Source organism: Natator depressus, chromosome 3, assembly GCF_965152275.1.
Source record: "Natator depressus isolate rNatDep1 chromosome 3, rNatDep2.hap1, whole genome shotgun sequence".
In the NCBI taxonomy this organism is placed as follows: domain Eukaryota; kingdom Metazoa; phylum Chordata; order Testudines; family Cheloniidae; genus Natator; species Natator depressus.
The window spans coordinates 113,897,530-113,916,245 of record NC_134236.1 but is presented as its reverse complement, the minus strand read 5'-3'; the positions used below and the strand labels follow the sequence as shown (position 1 = coordinate 113,916,245).

Sequence of the window (18,716 nt, the reverse complement as noted above, 5' to 3'; positions counted from 1 at the left end):
TCTGACTCAGTGCTCCTAAGTTATCTCAGCAAAACTGTCACCCAGGTTGTTAGCTCAGGGTCGTATGTCCATGCAGGACTCGGGAATGGATTTCAAGACCCAGGAAGAGACTGTGTTCGGGTGAATGATTTGTTTCAAAGGAAAACCAGATTCCTTTGTTCTTCAAAAATCTATACGCACACTTTGTATGAAAGCACTACAGTTGCCCATTGTATCTTGTTCAAAAACCTGTTTGGAGTTGCCTCATCTTTTTTTCCAGCCCACAACAGATATGGACACTAGCAGTGTTAGCTTTGATTGGCCTTGCCCGTCCTATATTAATAGCCATTTTCCTAATGATCCTACAGCATGTCTTGTGATGGGTCTGTGTTGTTCCCCCAAATTCTCCCACTAAATTTTTGTCCATACACATTCAGCCATGTTTGCTAGATGGACCTCGATAAGCTGTTGGCCCTAAAAGTTGCATTGTCTTGGCATGGTAGAGATTTGAAAATATTCATCCTTTAGGTAGAAAGTTGCAAACCAATCTAGGGTGGGTATGATGAATGCTAGAGTCAACATGCAGCAGCAGAATTTTCTGAGAAAGGCATTGAATCTCCTTAGATTTAGAATGGAACAAAGCTGTCAGTCTTTCTTTGGTATCAGGAAATATCTGGAGTAGAAGCCCTGTGCCTTGCCACAACCTGACTTTCAGTTCTTAAGGTGTTACCCAACTTACACTGATCTTCAGGAAGCACTTTTGCAAACGTGGAAATCTTCTTTCCATCAGTGATAGTGATACCATGACATCACTCCCTAGTAATTCACCACTCTTATTCCAAGCAAAGCAAAAGAAAACATTTTTCTGCCACCTGCGTTCATCTTTTTATCCTCCCTATCAGAGGGTGTGGAATGATATTGTTCTCCTCTAGATCTATGGCCTATTGCCGCCACTACCAGAGAGTTAGGTGTAGGATGCACGTGAAAGAACAAAACCCCTTTGTATGGCAAATGATACAATTTATTCGTCTTTTTTGATATAGCTTGAGGAGATGAAAGGGTACACCGAATTGCTTTTGCTGGTTGCATTAGTCCATCTAAAATTGGGAGAATGAGTTTATTTTTGGATAAGGCACCCAGATGTCAAAAAGATTGCAGTTTCTTCCAGTGTGACTGATGGAAGCTAATCAAAGTTGTCATCGGCCTGTTCACAAACTCAGGTAACTGTAAACCATTCTCAGAAGGAGAAGAAGCTGAAGCAATCTCAACATTCTCACCAGGGGAAGATTCAGCTTCCATTTCTGGCTCTAACTGGTATTCCATCTGAGCCACAGGTTCCTCTTCTTCCTCCAGTAGCATCAGTTACTATGGTAGGAGAATGCTCTCTGAAAGCAGGAGTGGCCAGATCCAGGAATGCCAGATCTGATGTGAAAGCCTTTTCTTGATCTTTTAAGGGGAGATACGTTCCTGCTACAGTGAGGCTGTTGGGCATCTCTGTCGTACTTCCAGCGCATGGTGGAACATGCTAGTTGTAACAATAAGCAAACTCCAGTACTTGAAGGATAAGATGATCTGTAGGCACTGTATCTAGAGTTATTTTCTTTCCTCTGAGAATGAAGCCTCAGAGGAATATCTGGCAGCTGTTCACAATCAGATTCCTCCTTGGACTATGGATCTGACCTCAAATCTGACCCAGACACTATCAGAGCTAGCATGTGTAAAATGGCAAAGGGCAAAATAACTTTATGTTGGGAGCCCAAAGCTGTTTTTTAGGATGGTAGAGAAGTGTCTGGGGAAAACTGACAACTCATCCAACCTCATTTCCTAGATGTGGAGGTCTGAGACTGGTAACTCACAAGAGCTTTTCTTTTCTCACTCTCAGATAATGTCTCTTGCAGATCTGGTAAATGATCTGACTGCAGATCTGTGCAGTATACTTGCAATACCATAGTAACAGTTGGAGCTTTGTGAATTGGCAACAAAGAAACTACCACTGGCTCTGGAACTCTTTTTGGATCTGATGTGATCTTTAGATGAGCTTTAGGCAGTGTTTTACCCTGATCTGAACTTCGTCTTTGGTTTAGGATGCAGTGTTCACAGCCCAGGATCTGACAGATCTGTGGACTCTCCTGACTGTAACATGATTCTGCTAATAGGAGCCTTGTTGTCTCACACCATCTTTTCTGGAACTGAAGAAGACTGATCTGATGTTTTTACTTGTGGTTTGGCTCTTATCTCAGAGGCCAGCACCGATGGTGTCTACTAATGCTTCAAGGTCAGATCAGATTTCTTACTAACCAGCTATACAGCAATGTTGGAGCCTGATCCTGGAGCTGAGACCAGAGCCTTCTGCACAGCACCCTTTTTCTTAGACCTAGAAGTGTCTGGACCCAACACTGGTCTTTTAATCCTGTGTTCAGATCCCTTTGAGATATCAGATCACAGTAGCTTTGCAACCAGAGAGCTTGGAACAAGAGGGCTTGAGTCTGTTTTGGTGCTTCTTGTATGCTCTCAAAGTAAATGTGCTGCAGATAGAGTTCCTCAAAGGAGAGTGACCCTCGCCAAAGCATGCTAAGCATCTGGCATGGGTGTCCTATGCCAGGGAGATCTCTGGACAAGAGGCACACCTTTTAGTCAGGTCTTTTCACCTTCAAATCCACCGTGAAACCAGAAGTTGGAACTGAGACTTAATAACTATTAACTGTACAAAGAACAGAACTTTCCTTAAACTAAAACTAACACTAAACTACTAACAATAAATAACACTGTCAATGGCATTACTAGTTTCTTGAGAGAAGGATTTGGATCTGGGGGGTCCAGAGAGGTTCACATCTGTCTGCTGCTGCAGTTGGAAGGAACTGAAGGTAGCACTGATTCTATGCCCCCTTTAATAGTCTCATCCTCAGAAGGATCAGAAATGTGGAAGGGTACGAGGGGCACGTAAGCACTGTAACAGGCACTGTTATGAGAAGGTTCCACCATTTCAACTTCACTTACAGCACATCCCATGAGTGGGAATATAGAGTACATTCAAAGAAGAATCTAGCTAGGACAATCGTTAACACTGACATCATGCTAATTCTGATACAACAAGTCTGACCTCAGCTGACAGGACTCATATACTTGCCATTTCCATTACACAACTGACTTTTTATGGTGCTTTGAAAGCTGTTACTGTGTCAGTGGGATAGCTACATATAATGTAGTTTCCAAATTAATTATATGATTTACACACTTCATTTTGTCACCCCTCATTATTATTTCAATGACAGTGTTTTGACATTGACATTGTAATAAAAATTCCCAGAGTTGTTAGGGAGTATGTCATTTTGCAGCCAAAGTGCTCCATACAATTTATATGACCATAAAAAACTAACATCGAAAAAAAACCTACTTAGAAACTTCAGTCGTTGAACGCAGTTCTGATTTTTGTGAGGATGCTGATGGATCTAGGCTACGTCTACACTATGGAGCCTATATCAGCCTAGCTATGGCAACATAGCCCTCTAGTGTAGACACAGCCTACACTGGCAAAAGGAGTTTTTCTGCTGCTGTAGGAACACTACCTCCCCAAATGACATTCTCTGTGCCAACTGAAGCACTTTGTTGTTGACATAGCTGCATCTACACTGACAGTTTCGTCAGCATAGCTTGTGGGTTTTTTCATATCCCTGACTGACATAGTTATGCCAGTATAAGTTGTAAGTGTAGGCCAAACCGCAGCCTGTCACTTTCATTAAGTCACCGTTATTGCATCACGGATGACGTAAGATTCTAAGAATACCTTTCCCACATATTTATAATCTCCTGAAAGTATTTAGATACAGTACTATAAGATTTGGATGTTGGATAGGGAGATGGGTCAGAGTTAAGGATGTTTGTGGGACCTAACTGAATTTCCTGACTTACAAAACTTTAACCAGAATTAGAAATGTCCTGGTTTTCAAATATTTATAGCTCTCATCTAGTAGTGTTTTAACTGATATTTGGTTACATCCCTAACCACATCTTAGTGAAATTTTTTGTTTGGCACTTATAATCTATCTCCTAGCCAGTACATTGTGAAATCACCTGTTCATGACTGAAGTGTATTGTGGTTGGTGCATGATGTAGGGGGATTTTTCTTTGTAACTTAAAGTTTAAAAAAAAGTATTTCAAAATGTATACGGATCAGCAGCTCTTAACCTGGAGTATGGTAAATTTATCCACCTGCACCTTGAGTAGATTGTCACATGACTCAGAGGCAAATCCATTTCCTCAATCACTGAATTGTAATATTGCTCTCTCTTTTGCCTGATTTTATGCAGCCAATAGTTCATCAGGGAAAAGGACAGATAAGAACGAAAATGGCATTGTTGTGTCAAAAAGTGATCAGGCTGCAGGGGGGCATCCAGTCCCAGAAACAGGTAAGACCAATATATATTTTAATCTACAGATTTTCTCTTTTTATTTCTATGATCTTTAAAATCAGATCATCATCAGCTCAGCTAGTATTTTTCAGATAGGTGTGACAGACCCAGATAAAAATAATAAGGAAAGGAGTAATATGCTACCCTAGCAACATTACTGCTAATATATGTGATTTGTATGTCATAGTTTCCCAATGCACGGTGCACAAGATAGTTCAGCATTACTTCAACCAGGCTGGGGTGCTATTGCTTAAAAAATGCAAGAGAACTATAATTTTTCCCTGCCCCATTTTTGGTATGTTAAAGTGTAAACTTTCTTAACCTCTCTTTAGGTGCTGTGCTACCCCTGGCTTTAGGCTTGGCCATCACTGCTTTGCTGCTGCTTATGGTTGCTTGTCGGCTGCGTTTGGTGAGACAGAAACTGAAAAAAGCTCGCCCCGTTACATCTGAGGAGTCTGACTACCTCATAAATGGGATGTATCTATAAAGATGGGATTTAGGTTGCCTGTTTTCTCCACTTTGCAGTTTTCCATAAGCCTCTGCCTCCAGCAAATGAGTATCTCTTTGGTAAGACTTCAAGCTTTAAAAAAAACCCTAGAAATCTCACTTTAAAGTCTGCAAGGTGAGAAACATGTTTGCCCCTTTAGTTATATAGTAGGATTTTTCTATTAATTACCAAATCCAATTAGTAATTTGGATAAATCCTGATGTGGTTAAAAAAAATAAAAATCAATGCAGGCTATGCCTGAAAATAACCATGTTTTTAGCGTATGCAGAAAATGCTGCAGGTTTGAAGGCCCACCACTGGATGGCAGAGTATCTTAGTCTTTTACTCCCATCCAGGAACACAGCTGGATATAGTTGTGTTTTATATCTGATAGTAGCCCAGGATTAGAGTAACTGGGATACAGCGAATCAGAACCGTGTAGGAAAGCAGGTACAAGGTCAGTCAACTCCTTGCCTTGCTCCTCTCAGAGGTGTCAGAAGAGTTGCCTTCTAAAATATACACACTGTTGTTCAGCATGTTCATTTACCATCTGAGGAGGATTTGCGCATCTGTTACAAATGCAGCTTATGCACTGGAAGTATTCTTGTCAGGGGTTTTCGTCTTTGTTAATTAATAGCAATCTGTATCTAAGCAAAGTGCCACCATTTGAATTGCAGTCTTGATTTTTAAAAAGTATTCCCCATCCTGCATAGCTTAAATCCCTTTACAGCTAGGACTCAAAACTGCAAACACGTAACATTCCAATGAAAAATATCAGCACATGTTTGGACCTACTCAGTGCCAACGGCACATGTGAGATCATGGGATTGTCCCCTCCCACAAAGCTCCTAGCTTGTTCGGCCTTTTCCATCCCTAGCCCAACGCTCAGAATTTTTAAAGAGATACATGCAGTGACTGTGGTTTGTGCTTGAGCCTGGCCATGCCTTTGTTAGAGAAGACAGGATTTGTTCTAGTCAGTGTTGTCAGTAGTTAGTTCCAGCCAGACTTAAGCCATCAGTGCTATTGCTGCTTCTACTTCAGTGGGCTTGATACTCAGGACTAAACTTCCCATATAACTACAGATGAGACGTTCCTGCTTCTGGAGAAATTTAAGAATCTTGTCAATTGAACCCTTAGCTCCCAGCAAAGCTTTAAAGCTTCAGTGGCTCTCCCAATACAAATCTCCTAGAATTAGAGCAAGTAATTGATGTGTGAATGAATTTAAAATGTGCTAACCGTAAAATGTGTTAAATATATACTGTGCTGCTTATACCGTTTGTCTGAATGTGCAAGGATGTCACATCCATCAAGAGTCCCAGTAAAAAAATCAAGACAGAAGAATATGCATCTTTTTGTATGTCGGTCCTTTGTACTTCAAGGAATTAGTCAATTTGAATATTGCTGTGGTATACAAATCACTAATCAAAAAGCCCATGATGTTCAAGTCTTGATTACCTTTATGAAAAATAGCGATAATAAACCTATTTTCTTCTTAATATTTTTGCATTGTGTTTATTAGCATTAAAGTTTAAATTCTCGTGTTAGCATTGTCCTCACCAGACACCTTGCATTCTCTGGAGGGAAGGAGAGATCAAAGCATCATGTCAGTAGTCTATTTCCCCCTTCCCAAACACCATTAACAGGGGCTGAAGTCTATATTTCCCAGAGTGGATTAATTTCAATCAAAGCAATTTAAATCACTGATTTTTAATCATATTTTGCATTTATACTTTAGTTATTTTCCTGAAGAAAGGTTGATTTATCAGTAAGCAAGCATTAATCCATGTTGATTTACAACCTAATATAGTATTTCCATTAAATTTGGTGCTTCTTTTTCCTAACTAGAAGGATGCACTATATCAATACACATTTAAACAAATGTTATAGCTTTATTTATTCTAATTAATTTTTACATTTGTATTATGTTAGGAAAGGGAGAATCGTGCATTTCTTATTTACTAGATGATTGATTTTTTGTGTGTCATTTGTGTCAGACTCTATTTGGATAGAACAGAGACCTTTTGAAGTTTTCCAACACACACACACACAAATACAGAGCATTAGCCACCACAGAACAAATAATTAGGGAACTTATGTGGGAGACGCAACTTCAAATCACTACTCTGAATTAGGCAGAGCAGAAGGCTTGAACCTGGGGCTTTTACATTCCAGCTGAGTGACTGCACCAGCAGGCTACAGTCACACTCTGCTGTCTTAATCTCTCCTACTGAAGCTTCCACTTTGTATAACTAATTTGTCATTGGAAAAGAGACTTTCTATAGACCAATTGTTGGGGCACGCACCTGAGATGCGGTAGCTCCAGTTAAAGTTCCTACTCGTTAAAAATATTTAATTTATAAGAAGTGGAACAGCTCCAACAGTAAAGACCCCAGAATAATAATAATGCTTCCTAGCTCACAAGGGTGTTGTGAGCCACACTACATTAAAGATTGTGAAGTGCTTTGAGATCTACCAATGAAAAGCACTTTATAGGAAATAGGTATTATGCATTTTTTGGAACTTAACCACAAAAGTCAAGGTTTTTGTTTTGTATTTTTATATATAGTTTTCTGACAATGAAGATAGGTGGTGTAGAGCTGGGGAGTGGGGGAGGAAAAATGCTCTGTTAACCTGCATAGCGTTTTTAAAAACTTATGTCAAGGGCACATGGTACTTTGGATGGGTCCCTTGTGGGCTGGATATTTTTCAGATCAAAATAAATTGAAAGGAACTATAAAAGGTGCATACATATGAAAAGCTAAGCAAGAGATCGTAGTACCATAACTTTGGTCCTCTCTCTCACCCCAGGCTCCCCCACTTTGCAGTTTTTTTCTCTCACTCCTGTTGTCCTGTCTGAATTAAGTTGGGATTGTCACCTTTATTTGTTCTGTAAAGGTCACATTTTTCAACACTGTAAGAAACAATATGGAAGACAGGTTTCAGAGTAGCAGCCGTGTTAGTCTGTATTCGCAAAAAGAAAAGGAGGACGTGTGGCACCTTAGAGACTAACCAATTTATTTGAGCATAAGCTTTCGTGAGCTACAGCTCACTTCATCGGATGCATCCAATAAAGTGAGCTGTAGCTCACGAAAGCTTATGCTCAAATAAATTGGTTAGTCTCTAAGGTGCCACAAGTACTCCTTTTCAATATGGAAGACCACTCCAGAGCACACTAAATATATAAAAGGGAGCCAAAATATCCTTGCAACCACAGATCCAAACAGTGTTTTAAGAAGTAAGTGCACATCCTATTTCTTTAGTTATTCTCTCCTACCTATTGTGTAAGCAACACCGGCCTTTTGAGCATGCCAGCAAGTATAATCAGAGCACTTCAGTTGAGAAGTGATGGTAAGTACTGTTTTAATACCAAGGTTTTTTCTCCTCTTGGCAGAAGTGATATTGCTAGCTGTTTTTTCCTGTTTAATCTTCAAGATAACTCTCCTAATGGCACTGATGTTCAACTGAATCCCACAACAAAATTGGGCCCAGTCTACAAGCCCCAATTCTGAACTGATTGACATGTGTGAATCACAAACACCACCAATCAGTACAAGGAATTAACACAATAAAATGATCAGACTTAATATCTCAAGTATCTGGGTACAACCAAATCAGGTCAGGAATTAACTGAAGCCAGAAGCAAATTCACACATTTCTGGTCATGTCCTATATGAAGACTTATACAATATGTACGTGGTCTTTACATTTCTTTTGGAAACAAGAATGATCAGAAAGTGACAGTGAAACTTGATGCAAAATTCTCTGAAGAGAAAATTTAAAAAAATACTCATATGGGTTCCTCTCACTTTTAATTTTATTTGGCAAAGTAGCAATTCAGATAGTTTATACCGCATTTATTCAAGCTCTTTAAATCTTATGCATTTCAACTTCTCTTCTCCAAGAAGCCTTTAAACCAGAACCATTGCTTCCTTCACCATGGAGGAATCTCAACTTCCAGACTCTCTCAATGCTCCCCCTAGATTCAGATGAAAGTAATGTGGCAAGCATCACTCCTTCCAGTGGAACAGGCATATTAACCCCCAACAGCCTTAGTCCCAGAAGTTTTATAGCTCCTGCAATGTGGGTCTTTTACACAGAAAATTTTGGATCATGTCTACCACCTCACCCAACGTAGGCTAGCTTGTTACACTTTGTCTAGAGAGAAGAATTTGGATACATTTGACTTCTTATTCTGAATTTAACATTAAATTAGTGAGAAGAGAGAAAGTTGAGAACTCAGTAAATTAGAATGACAGTGACCAAAAGGCTAAAAATTAGGATTAAGATGGTGTTATCTGTTGAGAGATTTTATCCTGCTGCATGCATCATTTCAGATATTTCACTTCAATACTAAAAATATATTCACAGTTGATTGTCAATTAGCACAAATTTGACATCAGATGCAAACCCATTTTTCTTCACTGTATTTTCTAGAACAAGCACTAAGTAATCAAGTAACTTCCTTAATTTGAAATTAGTCTCCCTTGTAGGATTAATATTGTGTATGTGCTCCCAAGCTTCAATTAAAAGATATGGGGGAGGTCGTATGTTAGCCTCCTAAATATCTATATTAAATTATATGACATATTTTACACAGGAATAGGAGGGACTGACATTCACATGAAGGTAATTTACTTGTTCTTTCACATTTCAGAGCCCTTTCAATAATACCCTTCATACTTTCAATGATTAATTCTATCACAGAAAATATGTGTGTTCGAACAAAAGCAGGCTGAATATTTTTCAAAAAGAAACAGTGGCCTCTTTGAACCAAATTATGCAGGTTCTTATTAATTTAGCTCTGCTTCTTTGTAATAAAAAACACAAAGAGCTTAAAATGTATTTTACCACTCAAACGCTAATGACCAGGAGTTGCGGGAAGAACATAGGTTTCAGAGTAACAGCTGTGTTAGTCTGTATTCGCAAAAAGAAAAGGAGTACTTGTGGCACCTTAGAGACTAACCAATTTATTTGAGCATAAGCTTTTGTGAGCTACAGCTCACTTCATCGGATGCTTATGCTCACGAAAGCTTATGCTCAAATAAATTGGTTAGTCTCTAAAGGTGCCACAAGTACTCCTTTTCTTTTTAGGAAGAACATATACACCCCTAAAGCAATCCAAGAGCTATATAGTTTTTAATGTGCTTTGGGTTTTCCTGATGTCATTAACTGCAGCAAACACAGAACATAAAACGTGGGTCTTGAGAACATTAAAAAAAGCCTTTCAATTACTCTTTAAAATGGATATTTGTAGAGTTTGTAGTGTAGTATATATTTATTTGGTCAGGGTTTGGCGATCCATCAGTTCTTCACTATTTATCAGCTTTTTTTCTCTTCTATAAAAATGTAAGTTCCCCTAAAACATTAATCCAAATTTTTTCCATCACTACCTGTAGCTGGAAGAAGAATGTAGATTATACTGCAGAAATTTGGTGTCAAAAGCAACTAATTTTTAAATATGGATGTTAATTTTATTGGAGTAGTGTTCTGCATTTCAAGCAGTTACATTTAACATACTGATCCTGATCTCCCATACAAGAAGCACACAAAATCCTTTTTGCTTTTAACTTTATTTGGCAAAGCAGCACTGCATAAACTGTTCAGTGATTAGGACATAGCTTACACAGCATTTGTTATGCTAAATTCATATACATATCAGCAGTGAGCTACAAAACAATACTGAGCTACAAGTTTCCTCTAATTTCTTGACAAGGAAGGAAAAAACTATGTCAGTTATGTCCAACCTGAACCATAGAGTTTATAACAAGAGCTGTCACCTCTGATGTCTTGAAGTTTAATATATACAAATGCCCACTTTTAAGATAATAACGCAGCTGATTGTATCTACTACATGCTAGTCTATGACACCGTGTCACAAGCTTTGAAAAGGAAGTTCATCTCATTTTCTTAGTAACATTTAGCAGACATCTGAACATAGAGAACCTGCCATTGTGTATGTAGTGTTATAAGGTGCACAGAAGCAATTTTACCAAGGAACAATGGAGCTGAAATAAAGTGTTCAAAAAGTATCAGCCATCAAAATTAAAGAGTTCACAAACTATAGGTCTTTGCATTTTTGCAGAAATTCATTTCTTTAACAAGATGAAATTTAAAAAGGCATGTTAAAAGAAACAGCCCAAATTTAAACTTTCCATCAATTCTTTGCCAGATTTGCCTTAAGCCTCTAAAAAAAATGAAATAAAAACACCACGTTTTTCCATGCTGATAACAGTTTAACAAAATCCAAAACAAGCTGCAATGCTGTTTGTTTTCAAAAAGCTTTTAGAACTGGAGATGGGAAGTCCACTGTAACACTATGTTTGGGTCAAGATGATGTAGCTTTTACAATTCATCCCTGCAGAAAGAAAATAAATGCAGTTATATTCTTTTCCCCAAGGAGTTCACTCTTGCAGTTTTGATATTAAATCAATGAATGTGCCGCAGTACTCAAATACAGCAGCAAAACTTCAGAAATCTCTTCAAGCATTTAAGCCACAAGGAAAATCAACAGCAATCCAATAGCACCTTATACTACTCAGTAAAATACAGCTCTACTGTGCAACATGGGTCCCTGTTCCTTCTCTGTAAAATATATCATTTGCTTTCACAAACAAGTCAATTACAATATCAACAGCTTAAAAAAAATACATGACTACCTGTTGTCTGAAGAAGTGACTGTCTTACACATTGGGCCATTTACTGGAGAGAGACTTGTTTGAAATTATGGTCCAATTATTCTCGGTACCTGCACAAAAGGCTGCAAAACGTGAAACCTGAGTTCAAAGTTAAACTTTAGTTGCAATGTCTGGTCAGTACTGGGCACATCTCACTCTGAAGAAGAAGTGGAGAGAATTTGGCACTATCTATACGCTATGTCTGTTTATGTCACAGAGCAACTTTATCAGCTCCTGAAGAAACTATGCAGGCCAGGGCTACATAATGAATGCCTTCAGCTAATGAACAATTCCATTATCATGAGGAAGTTTGATTACTGTAACAGAGCAGTAAGTTTGCCTTTGCCTTCAGAGAATAAATGCTTCATATAATGGCAAAACATTTGCTCCAGTTATGAGTAGTCTACCTCATTAATACTAGAAAAGGCACACATTGTTTTTATTAAGAGCAACTTCACTAATGTGATTCTTGGAAGAATACAATAGTATATCAATCTACTAATGCAAGCCAGCCCACAAAATATATAGCTACATGCATACAAGCAAGAGTGTTCAGATCCCAAACAGGATGCATTTGGAGTCATAGCATGGAATGACAGCATACACAACTTCTTAAAGTCAACTGAAAGGCTTTTACCTAGCAAGACTAGAGTTTAAAGTCCGAGTTTTCTCCTGAAGTTGGTACTAATTCCTAAAGCAGTCAGGCAGCTTCAATCCTTACAGTAATTGGCTGGTAAGTTTTGGGTCTCAGAGAAACATTTTAAGTGCAATGCAGATGGATTTAGTGGTACAATTATAGACAATGTTGATCAAATGGCTAAACTCTGCTACTTCGTTTAATATTTACAACAGAAAAAAAGTAGATAATTCTACTATTCTGACAAAGCCTCATGTGCCTAGTTGTTGATGGGATTTCAATACTGAAAGATCTGCAATATCAAAGCACAAAGGCAGTATTACAACATATTAAGATCTTGACATTAACTGTGACAAGATGATTTAAAAAAAAAAGTTCTGTCTTGAAACACTGACAGTGGCAGACAATTTCCCCCGGCCCACATCAATGTAATTTGGCACGATTTTGTGTACTATTATTAATGCATTGAGCATATTTAATTTTAAGTTATTTTGCTTCACAATACTAATGTGTTCTTAGTACTCAAATTCATGACAAATGGAATACTGCAGTATAAATAATTTGCCGTTTTATTTTTGTTTTGTGCTATGTTAAGCAAATCCTGAAAAAAGGTAAATGTAACTACCTGTAAATACAAGTAAATTTTAGCATGAAAACACCCTTTAAAATTAGTACTATTATTCATATCTCTGCATATTAAAATCTACATTAATTGAATAAAGTGAAGCAGCTGGTGTCTACAGAGTTTTACTTCATCTTCAGTGTCCAAATCAAAGAATGTCCATGCTAGGTCATAGTAAGACATGATATATTTTATGCATTTGACTTGTGTTAGTTATTTTCCAATATTACAAGAAGGTAATGAATAGGCTATATAATGTGCTGTTGAATTAAATATTTCAAAAATTATAAAACTAAGGTCCGTTTAACCAGGTAACAATTCACTAGTTTTTAACTTTCCATTTAAAGTAAACTTAAAGCTGTGCACTTAACTGCACATAATCAAAACAGCATTAATTGGTCTAAACTTCAAGTGTAAAAGGACTTTGCAGAGTATCAGATTTCAACTGAAGTTCTGAAATTGAAGAACTAATTCTTTAGTACACCCCCCTGAACAGTGCCAGATTGGTCCTGTAACAGAGCTTTTTTGAATCTTTTTATGTTTAGTTTTTATCCCTGCAAGGAAGGAGACTTTTCCCAACTTTCCTTGATAAACTGTTCTAGAGTCTTCTAGATCTGTTAGAAAAGGGAAATTTAAGTGAATTAGAGAAACCTCTCTCTTCCTTACACATTACTACTGACTATGAAAGCCTTGTACAGTGCTGATAAATCCTCTCCATCTTTGGCATTTACACTTCTCCCAATCTCCCCCACTAGTTACTGCTTAGCAAAGCTATACATATTTAGTTTTTAGTCTTTAAAACAGTCTCCTCCTTCAACCCCTGGGTATTGGCAGTGTTGGCTTAAGTGTTGGAATTTTTGAGGAGACTGGAGAATCAGCACATACTGAAACTAGTACTGCCAATCCCCAAGCATTCAAAAGACCTGATCAGGGCCTCAAAAAGTAGCAATGATATTGGCTAAAAATCCTGAGATTTTAAAATAAATAAATGTTGGTTTCTTCTTGCTTGCCAACACTAAAAAGGCGTATTTATGGTTCATGTTTTCAAGTTTTTGTCTGCATCCATAAGGGCCAAAAACATTTTTTTTTTAATGAAAACTGAGATCATCAGGAAATAACCCGATTCTCCCAGCTAGGGATTTAAGGAAAGCACAAAGTATCATGACAGTTGGCAACAATGACCTGAAACAACTGAAATCTGAGATGCAGCTAGCCTTGAGTCTACGGGAAGAGAAATCAGAGGATTTAATGATCTGTCTTCATGTGCTGGGAGGAATTTTAACTAAAATAGCTTCAAAGGTATACATTTTCTCTTTCAAATCTGCAGTTCAGACCTTTTGATGATTTAATACTAGTGCTTTCCCGTTCTTCCTACCACCGAACGTTTAACTATTTTCTCCTACATATCTTGCATTTTTCTTAGTTGAATATTACTCTTTTCTGCCCTATTTCTAACCTTTCAGACCCCTTTGCATTTGTGTCCTCATTGATGTTTACAACACCTTCCAATTTAGTATCCTGAGCAAATTTCATTAAATTGTCATTACTTCCCCCTTCTTGATTATTTATGATAAATAATACTGGACCCAATACACATACTTGCAGCATCCTAGAAGCATCGCACAGGCCGAAACATTACCTTTTATCACTGCCCTTTGTCTGTAGCTCTTCAACCAGTGTTCAATCCATGTGACAGTGCTCATATCCAAGCCAATTTGAATTGGCCCAAAAATGCAGTATTTTATAAAATCAGTTTTCATCTACTAGACCTGTCAAGATATAGTATGTGTATGCTTGCTTAAGACACTGTTTTTTATTAAACTGAAAAAATCTGTATTTTGTCCGTGGAGATTCCCCTTCCTCTTGATTGAAAATCCTAATCTCACTCACGAGTGTAAGGAGCCTACGGGAATCAAACACACACATCCCACTGAATTTCAATGGAAACTGGGCACCTAATTCCCTTAGGCTCATTGAGGCATTGACAATCATCATCATCTTTCTCTAACCAGAGACAGATGTAAAATTATTAACCTTTTCAGAAAAGGTAATTAAACACGTTGCACAATTGGGGTAAAATCCTGACTCCACTGAAGTCACTTTTGCTGTCACTCAGTTAGCAGGAAATTAAACTGTCTCATGGTTTTATTTCTCATTTATGAGATACTCAGTTTTGAATGTGAATTCTTTAAAAGTCTAGAATGCTTATTTCCATCAAAATACATTAACTACAAAACAAAGCCAAGCCTGCTATACAGACTGGAACCATTTAGTGCTTATGGCCTTATTATCCCCTAAATCCTTCTAAATTATCTCTTCATATAAACATATTACTAGTAACTGAAGTCCTCTGAAGATAAAACAAAAGGGAGATCCTAATTTAAGTAGAAAGAAAACGAGTACCTGTGGCACCTTAGAGACTAACAAATTTGTTAGTCTCTAAGGTGCCACAAGTACTCCTTTTCTTTTTACGGATACAGACTAACATGGCTGCTACTCTGAAACCTGTAATTTAAGTAGGTGCTACTTTAAAATCACAGCCAGCCAAATTTTACATTCCAACAGTGGGAGCTGGCAAAAAAGGAAACTTCCAAAACATGGGACAAAAGCAGGAAACCCATCAATACAGTGCTAACAGAGCACTGGGTACCTGCTGGGACAAGGAATTAGTGTTAAGTTAGTTTTACAAGCTATTAGCTAGACACTAACTCATTAAACTCACTCTTCAGTGCTTTACTATAAGTGTCAAATATGGAGTAATCAGTCAAAAATTGAAGTGAGGCTTCAATAAGCTGCAGTCAAATGAAACTGCTTTATTTTTATAGACATTTCTAAAACTTAAATACTAGATGTCAAAGCACTTACAGTACATGCTATAGATACTTGAGAGTAACGAAAAAAATTGTTTATCGAACACAATTAAAAAGTCAAACAGCTTGAAAGTTATTTGCAGAGCTCAGTGTGCATGTGTGCACTTCAGTTAATGAAGCTAACACAGTCACAAGTGTTTCTACTCAGGAGGCAAAGGGGGACTGCTGGTTTATTCATTTGCATACTAATGCCTGGTATGTTTTTCAAGAGGACAGCTGTGTTGTGTCTTTGCTGGATCAGGGAGCCAACAACAAACATTCATTTGTCTTCTCCTAAAAAAGACTTATTTAGAACTGATGCGAAATTGGCAGCTTGCTGAATTAGAGAATATAATATGCCCAAGTGACATGACAAACTTTAGTCGGGTATGTTTAAAACAGGATCTTTTGAACACCATTAGAACCACCATTTGGTTGTTTGATTGTTTGAGAAAGAAGGGGGTTATAGTCTCTTCCCTCTCTACTATTTTTAGGCCCAGGAAATTAGGTATTCATTTAGAAGATTAGCTATACTGCTTCCTAACAAGGATCCTGAAGGACTTTCCTTACTTATGGAGTCTTGAATAAATTTGCAGTAAAAGTATAAGTTTCTCAGTTATTTCCTGACCTATTACAAGTAGATCTACTTGATAAAAACATAGTAGCTCTATGAAGCATAGTGCAAACAAACTCACAGTTCATCTCAAGTATCCTTTTATATTTTATCTTAGCTACCTCTGTAAATCTGGCAAAAAAAAGTTATAACTGATGAGATGTTTAAATTTTAGGAAGTGGTGTGTTCAAAACTACGTCGATAACACTCTTCAGCACCAACAAAAAACCTCAAGAAGCCATGAGTTCAAATGAAACAAAGCACAACCCATGCAACATTTTTTTCTGCTTTTAACTTTACTCAGAAACTTAGCAGAACCTCCTCATAGTGATGTAACAATACAGAGAAGGTGACTTTCCATGGTATGGAAGAGCACAAAGCAGTGACAGCAGCAAAGGCAGCCCTTGCAGTCTATCTGCTTAAAATCCACACCCTTTCACCTTGTATGCGTGTATCTGTGGAAGAAGAAAGTGGAACAGAAAATCACTTCCACCTGGACCATTGCTTCTCTTTATCTGTTAAAGGCACATATATCACTCCCATCAGAGGCTTCATTTTGACACTGCCATCTTCTAGTTTATCATATTGTTCCAGCATCTGGTTTCCACCTGCAGGGCCGACTGGTAATATCAATCTTCCACCAGGTTTTAATTGGTCTATGAGCTAGAACACAACATACAAAGATTATTAGAGTATAGGAACACAACATACAAAGATTGTTAGAGTATATATGTATAGCAATCCATCTTTGTGCAGTGAATAAAGTCTGGCTTCTCCAAGTAAACAGGTCTACAATATTTTATCATGGCTAATCAAACTGCATACATAAAAAACTATTTCAACTGTTATGCAATAGATAATGGCCTGAGTTACACAGCCAAAATCTATTTTTTAATCAAACTGTATTTGAATGGGATGATACAACTACTGATATTTTAGACCATTTATAATAATTGCCTGAAATGTAATTAACTGATTATCAGTTATCCAGGCTGCAAATAAAATAATCACTTGTAGTTAGTTGTGTTTTTGTAATTCTGGTTTCTTCATAAGAGCAGAAAATTTACCTGAACAACTAAGTTTAATGGTAATCTGTAGCAGACTCATTACTAAGGCCATGTCTACACTAGAGAGCTTACAACACCACAGATGTACTGATGCAACTGCACCGCTGTAAGATCTCCCATGTAGCCACTCTATGCCAACAGGACAGAGCTTTCCCATCAACATAATTAAACCACTCCCAATGAGCAGCAGTAGCTATGTCAGCGGGACAGCATCTCCCACCGACATAGCTTTGGTCCACACTGGTGCTTCTGTCACTTTTTTTTCCACATCCCTGAGTGACTTAAGTTATACCGACAAAAGTGCCAGTGTAGACATAGCCTAATTTTCTAAACTTAACAGCTCATTATTTGCTGTTGAGTCAGAACAAGGTACAGCCTAAGACTATGTACATACTATAGCGTAAGTCAGTATAAGTTATGTCACTCAGGGTCGTGAGTAAGCCTCCCCCTTGAGATACGCAAGTTACACTGACCTAATCGCCAGTGTGGACAGCACTATGTCAGCAGGAGAGATTTTCCCGCCAACATAGTCACTGCCGCTCGCAGGGGCTGCATCAATGTAGCTGCACCGCTGTAAGCTCTGTAATGTAGCAATAGCTTAACTCTGTAGGGCTGCTGATCTCGTTGAGCCATCATGACCATTTGATCTTGACTTACAAAGTTATCCCAGAAAGCAAAATATTTAAATAAAACGGTAAATTACAGGAGGATAGTCTCACTATTTAACTACTTGGCAATTCTTGCACAACAGCCTTTCTTCCATAAAATATCACCTCTTTCAATGTTGAGGGAATGTGCTATTTTTCTGAGCACAACAGGTTTCTAGCAGAAATGGCAATAGGGATGAAGTGTCTAATTTTCACTGTAACATTATGGAACGAAGAAGTTTCTTACAAAGTTTGAATGGAAGCATTTTACTAAAATAGTAAACTATGCATTTTTGCACAATTCCACTGTTGCATAAAGGTAAAAAATTTAAGATTCCCAACTGCCAACACATAGCATTCCATTGCAAAAGTATCAATCAACATCTCGTGGTGGCTAACTTCCCCACAACACCCTAAAACTCAAAGTTCCACAGCATCATTCACTGCAGTTTACAGGGATTTTCAATAATTTAAAACTGAAAGTCTTAACTAGCACTTAATATACCACTACCTTTACGAAGCTCATATTAGATCAGTGTTTAACTCCGCCACTTCTCACCACTCTCGGAGAAAAGGGAGAGAAAAGTTTCCCTTTTAGAACCCTAATTCCCACCATTTATACTCACTCAAGTCTGTGTATTGTCTCATTCAGTTCTTGCCAGAAATGATGGACTTCTTTTTAAGGCCATAAACGTCACTCCTTAGTCACTCCCCTTTCCCAACAAGGGCAGG

At 37.9% G+C, this 18,716-nt stretch overlaps 2 protein-coding genes across 3 annotated transcripts in view; one reads left to right on the top strand and one right to left on the bottom strand.

The window, feature by feature from the left end:
• LRP11 (LDL receptor related protein 11) overlaps positions 1–6,351 on the top strand; it is a 41,324-nt gene extending 34,973 nt beyond the window's left edge. Inside the window, exons 8-9 of the mRNA XM_074948604.1 lie at positions 4,287–4,385; positions 4,721–6,351. Of these exons, the coding sequence (XP_074804705.1) occupies positions 4,287–4,385; positions 4,721–4,875 (254 nt within the window). The 3' untranslated portion in view covers positions 4,876–6,351. The remainder of the gene's footprint in view (positions 1–4,286; positions 4,386–4,720) is intronic.
• A 3,656-nt stretch (positions 6,352–10,007) lies between these two features.
• PCMT1 (protein-L-isoaspartate (D-aspartate) O-methyltransferase) overlaps positions 10,008–18,716 on the bottom strand; it is a 50,112-nt gene continuing 41,403 nt past the window's right edge. Inside the window, exons 7-8 of one of the 2 annotated variants that reach the window (XM_074948603.1) lie at positions 16,711–16,933; positions 10,008–11,230 (exon numbers count right to left, since the gene is read on the bottom strand). In XM_074948603.1, coding sequence (XP_074804704.1) covers positions 16,754–16,933 — 180 coding nt within the window. In that variant the 3' untranslated portion in view covers positions 10,008–11,230; positions 16,711–16,753. The remainder of the gene's footprint in view (positions 11,231–16,710; positions 16,934–18,716) is intronic. The other variant, XM_074948602.1, reaches the window with a different exon arrangement.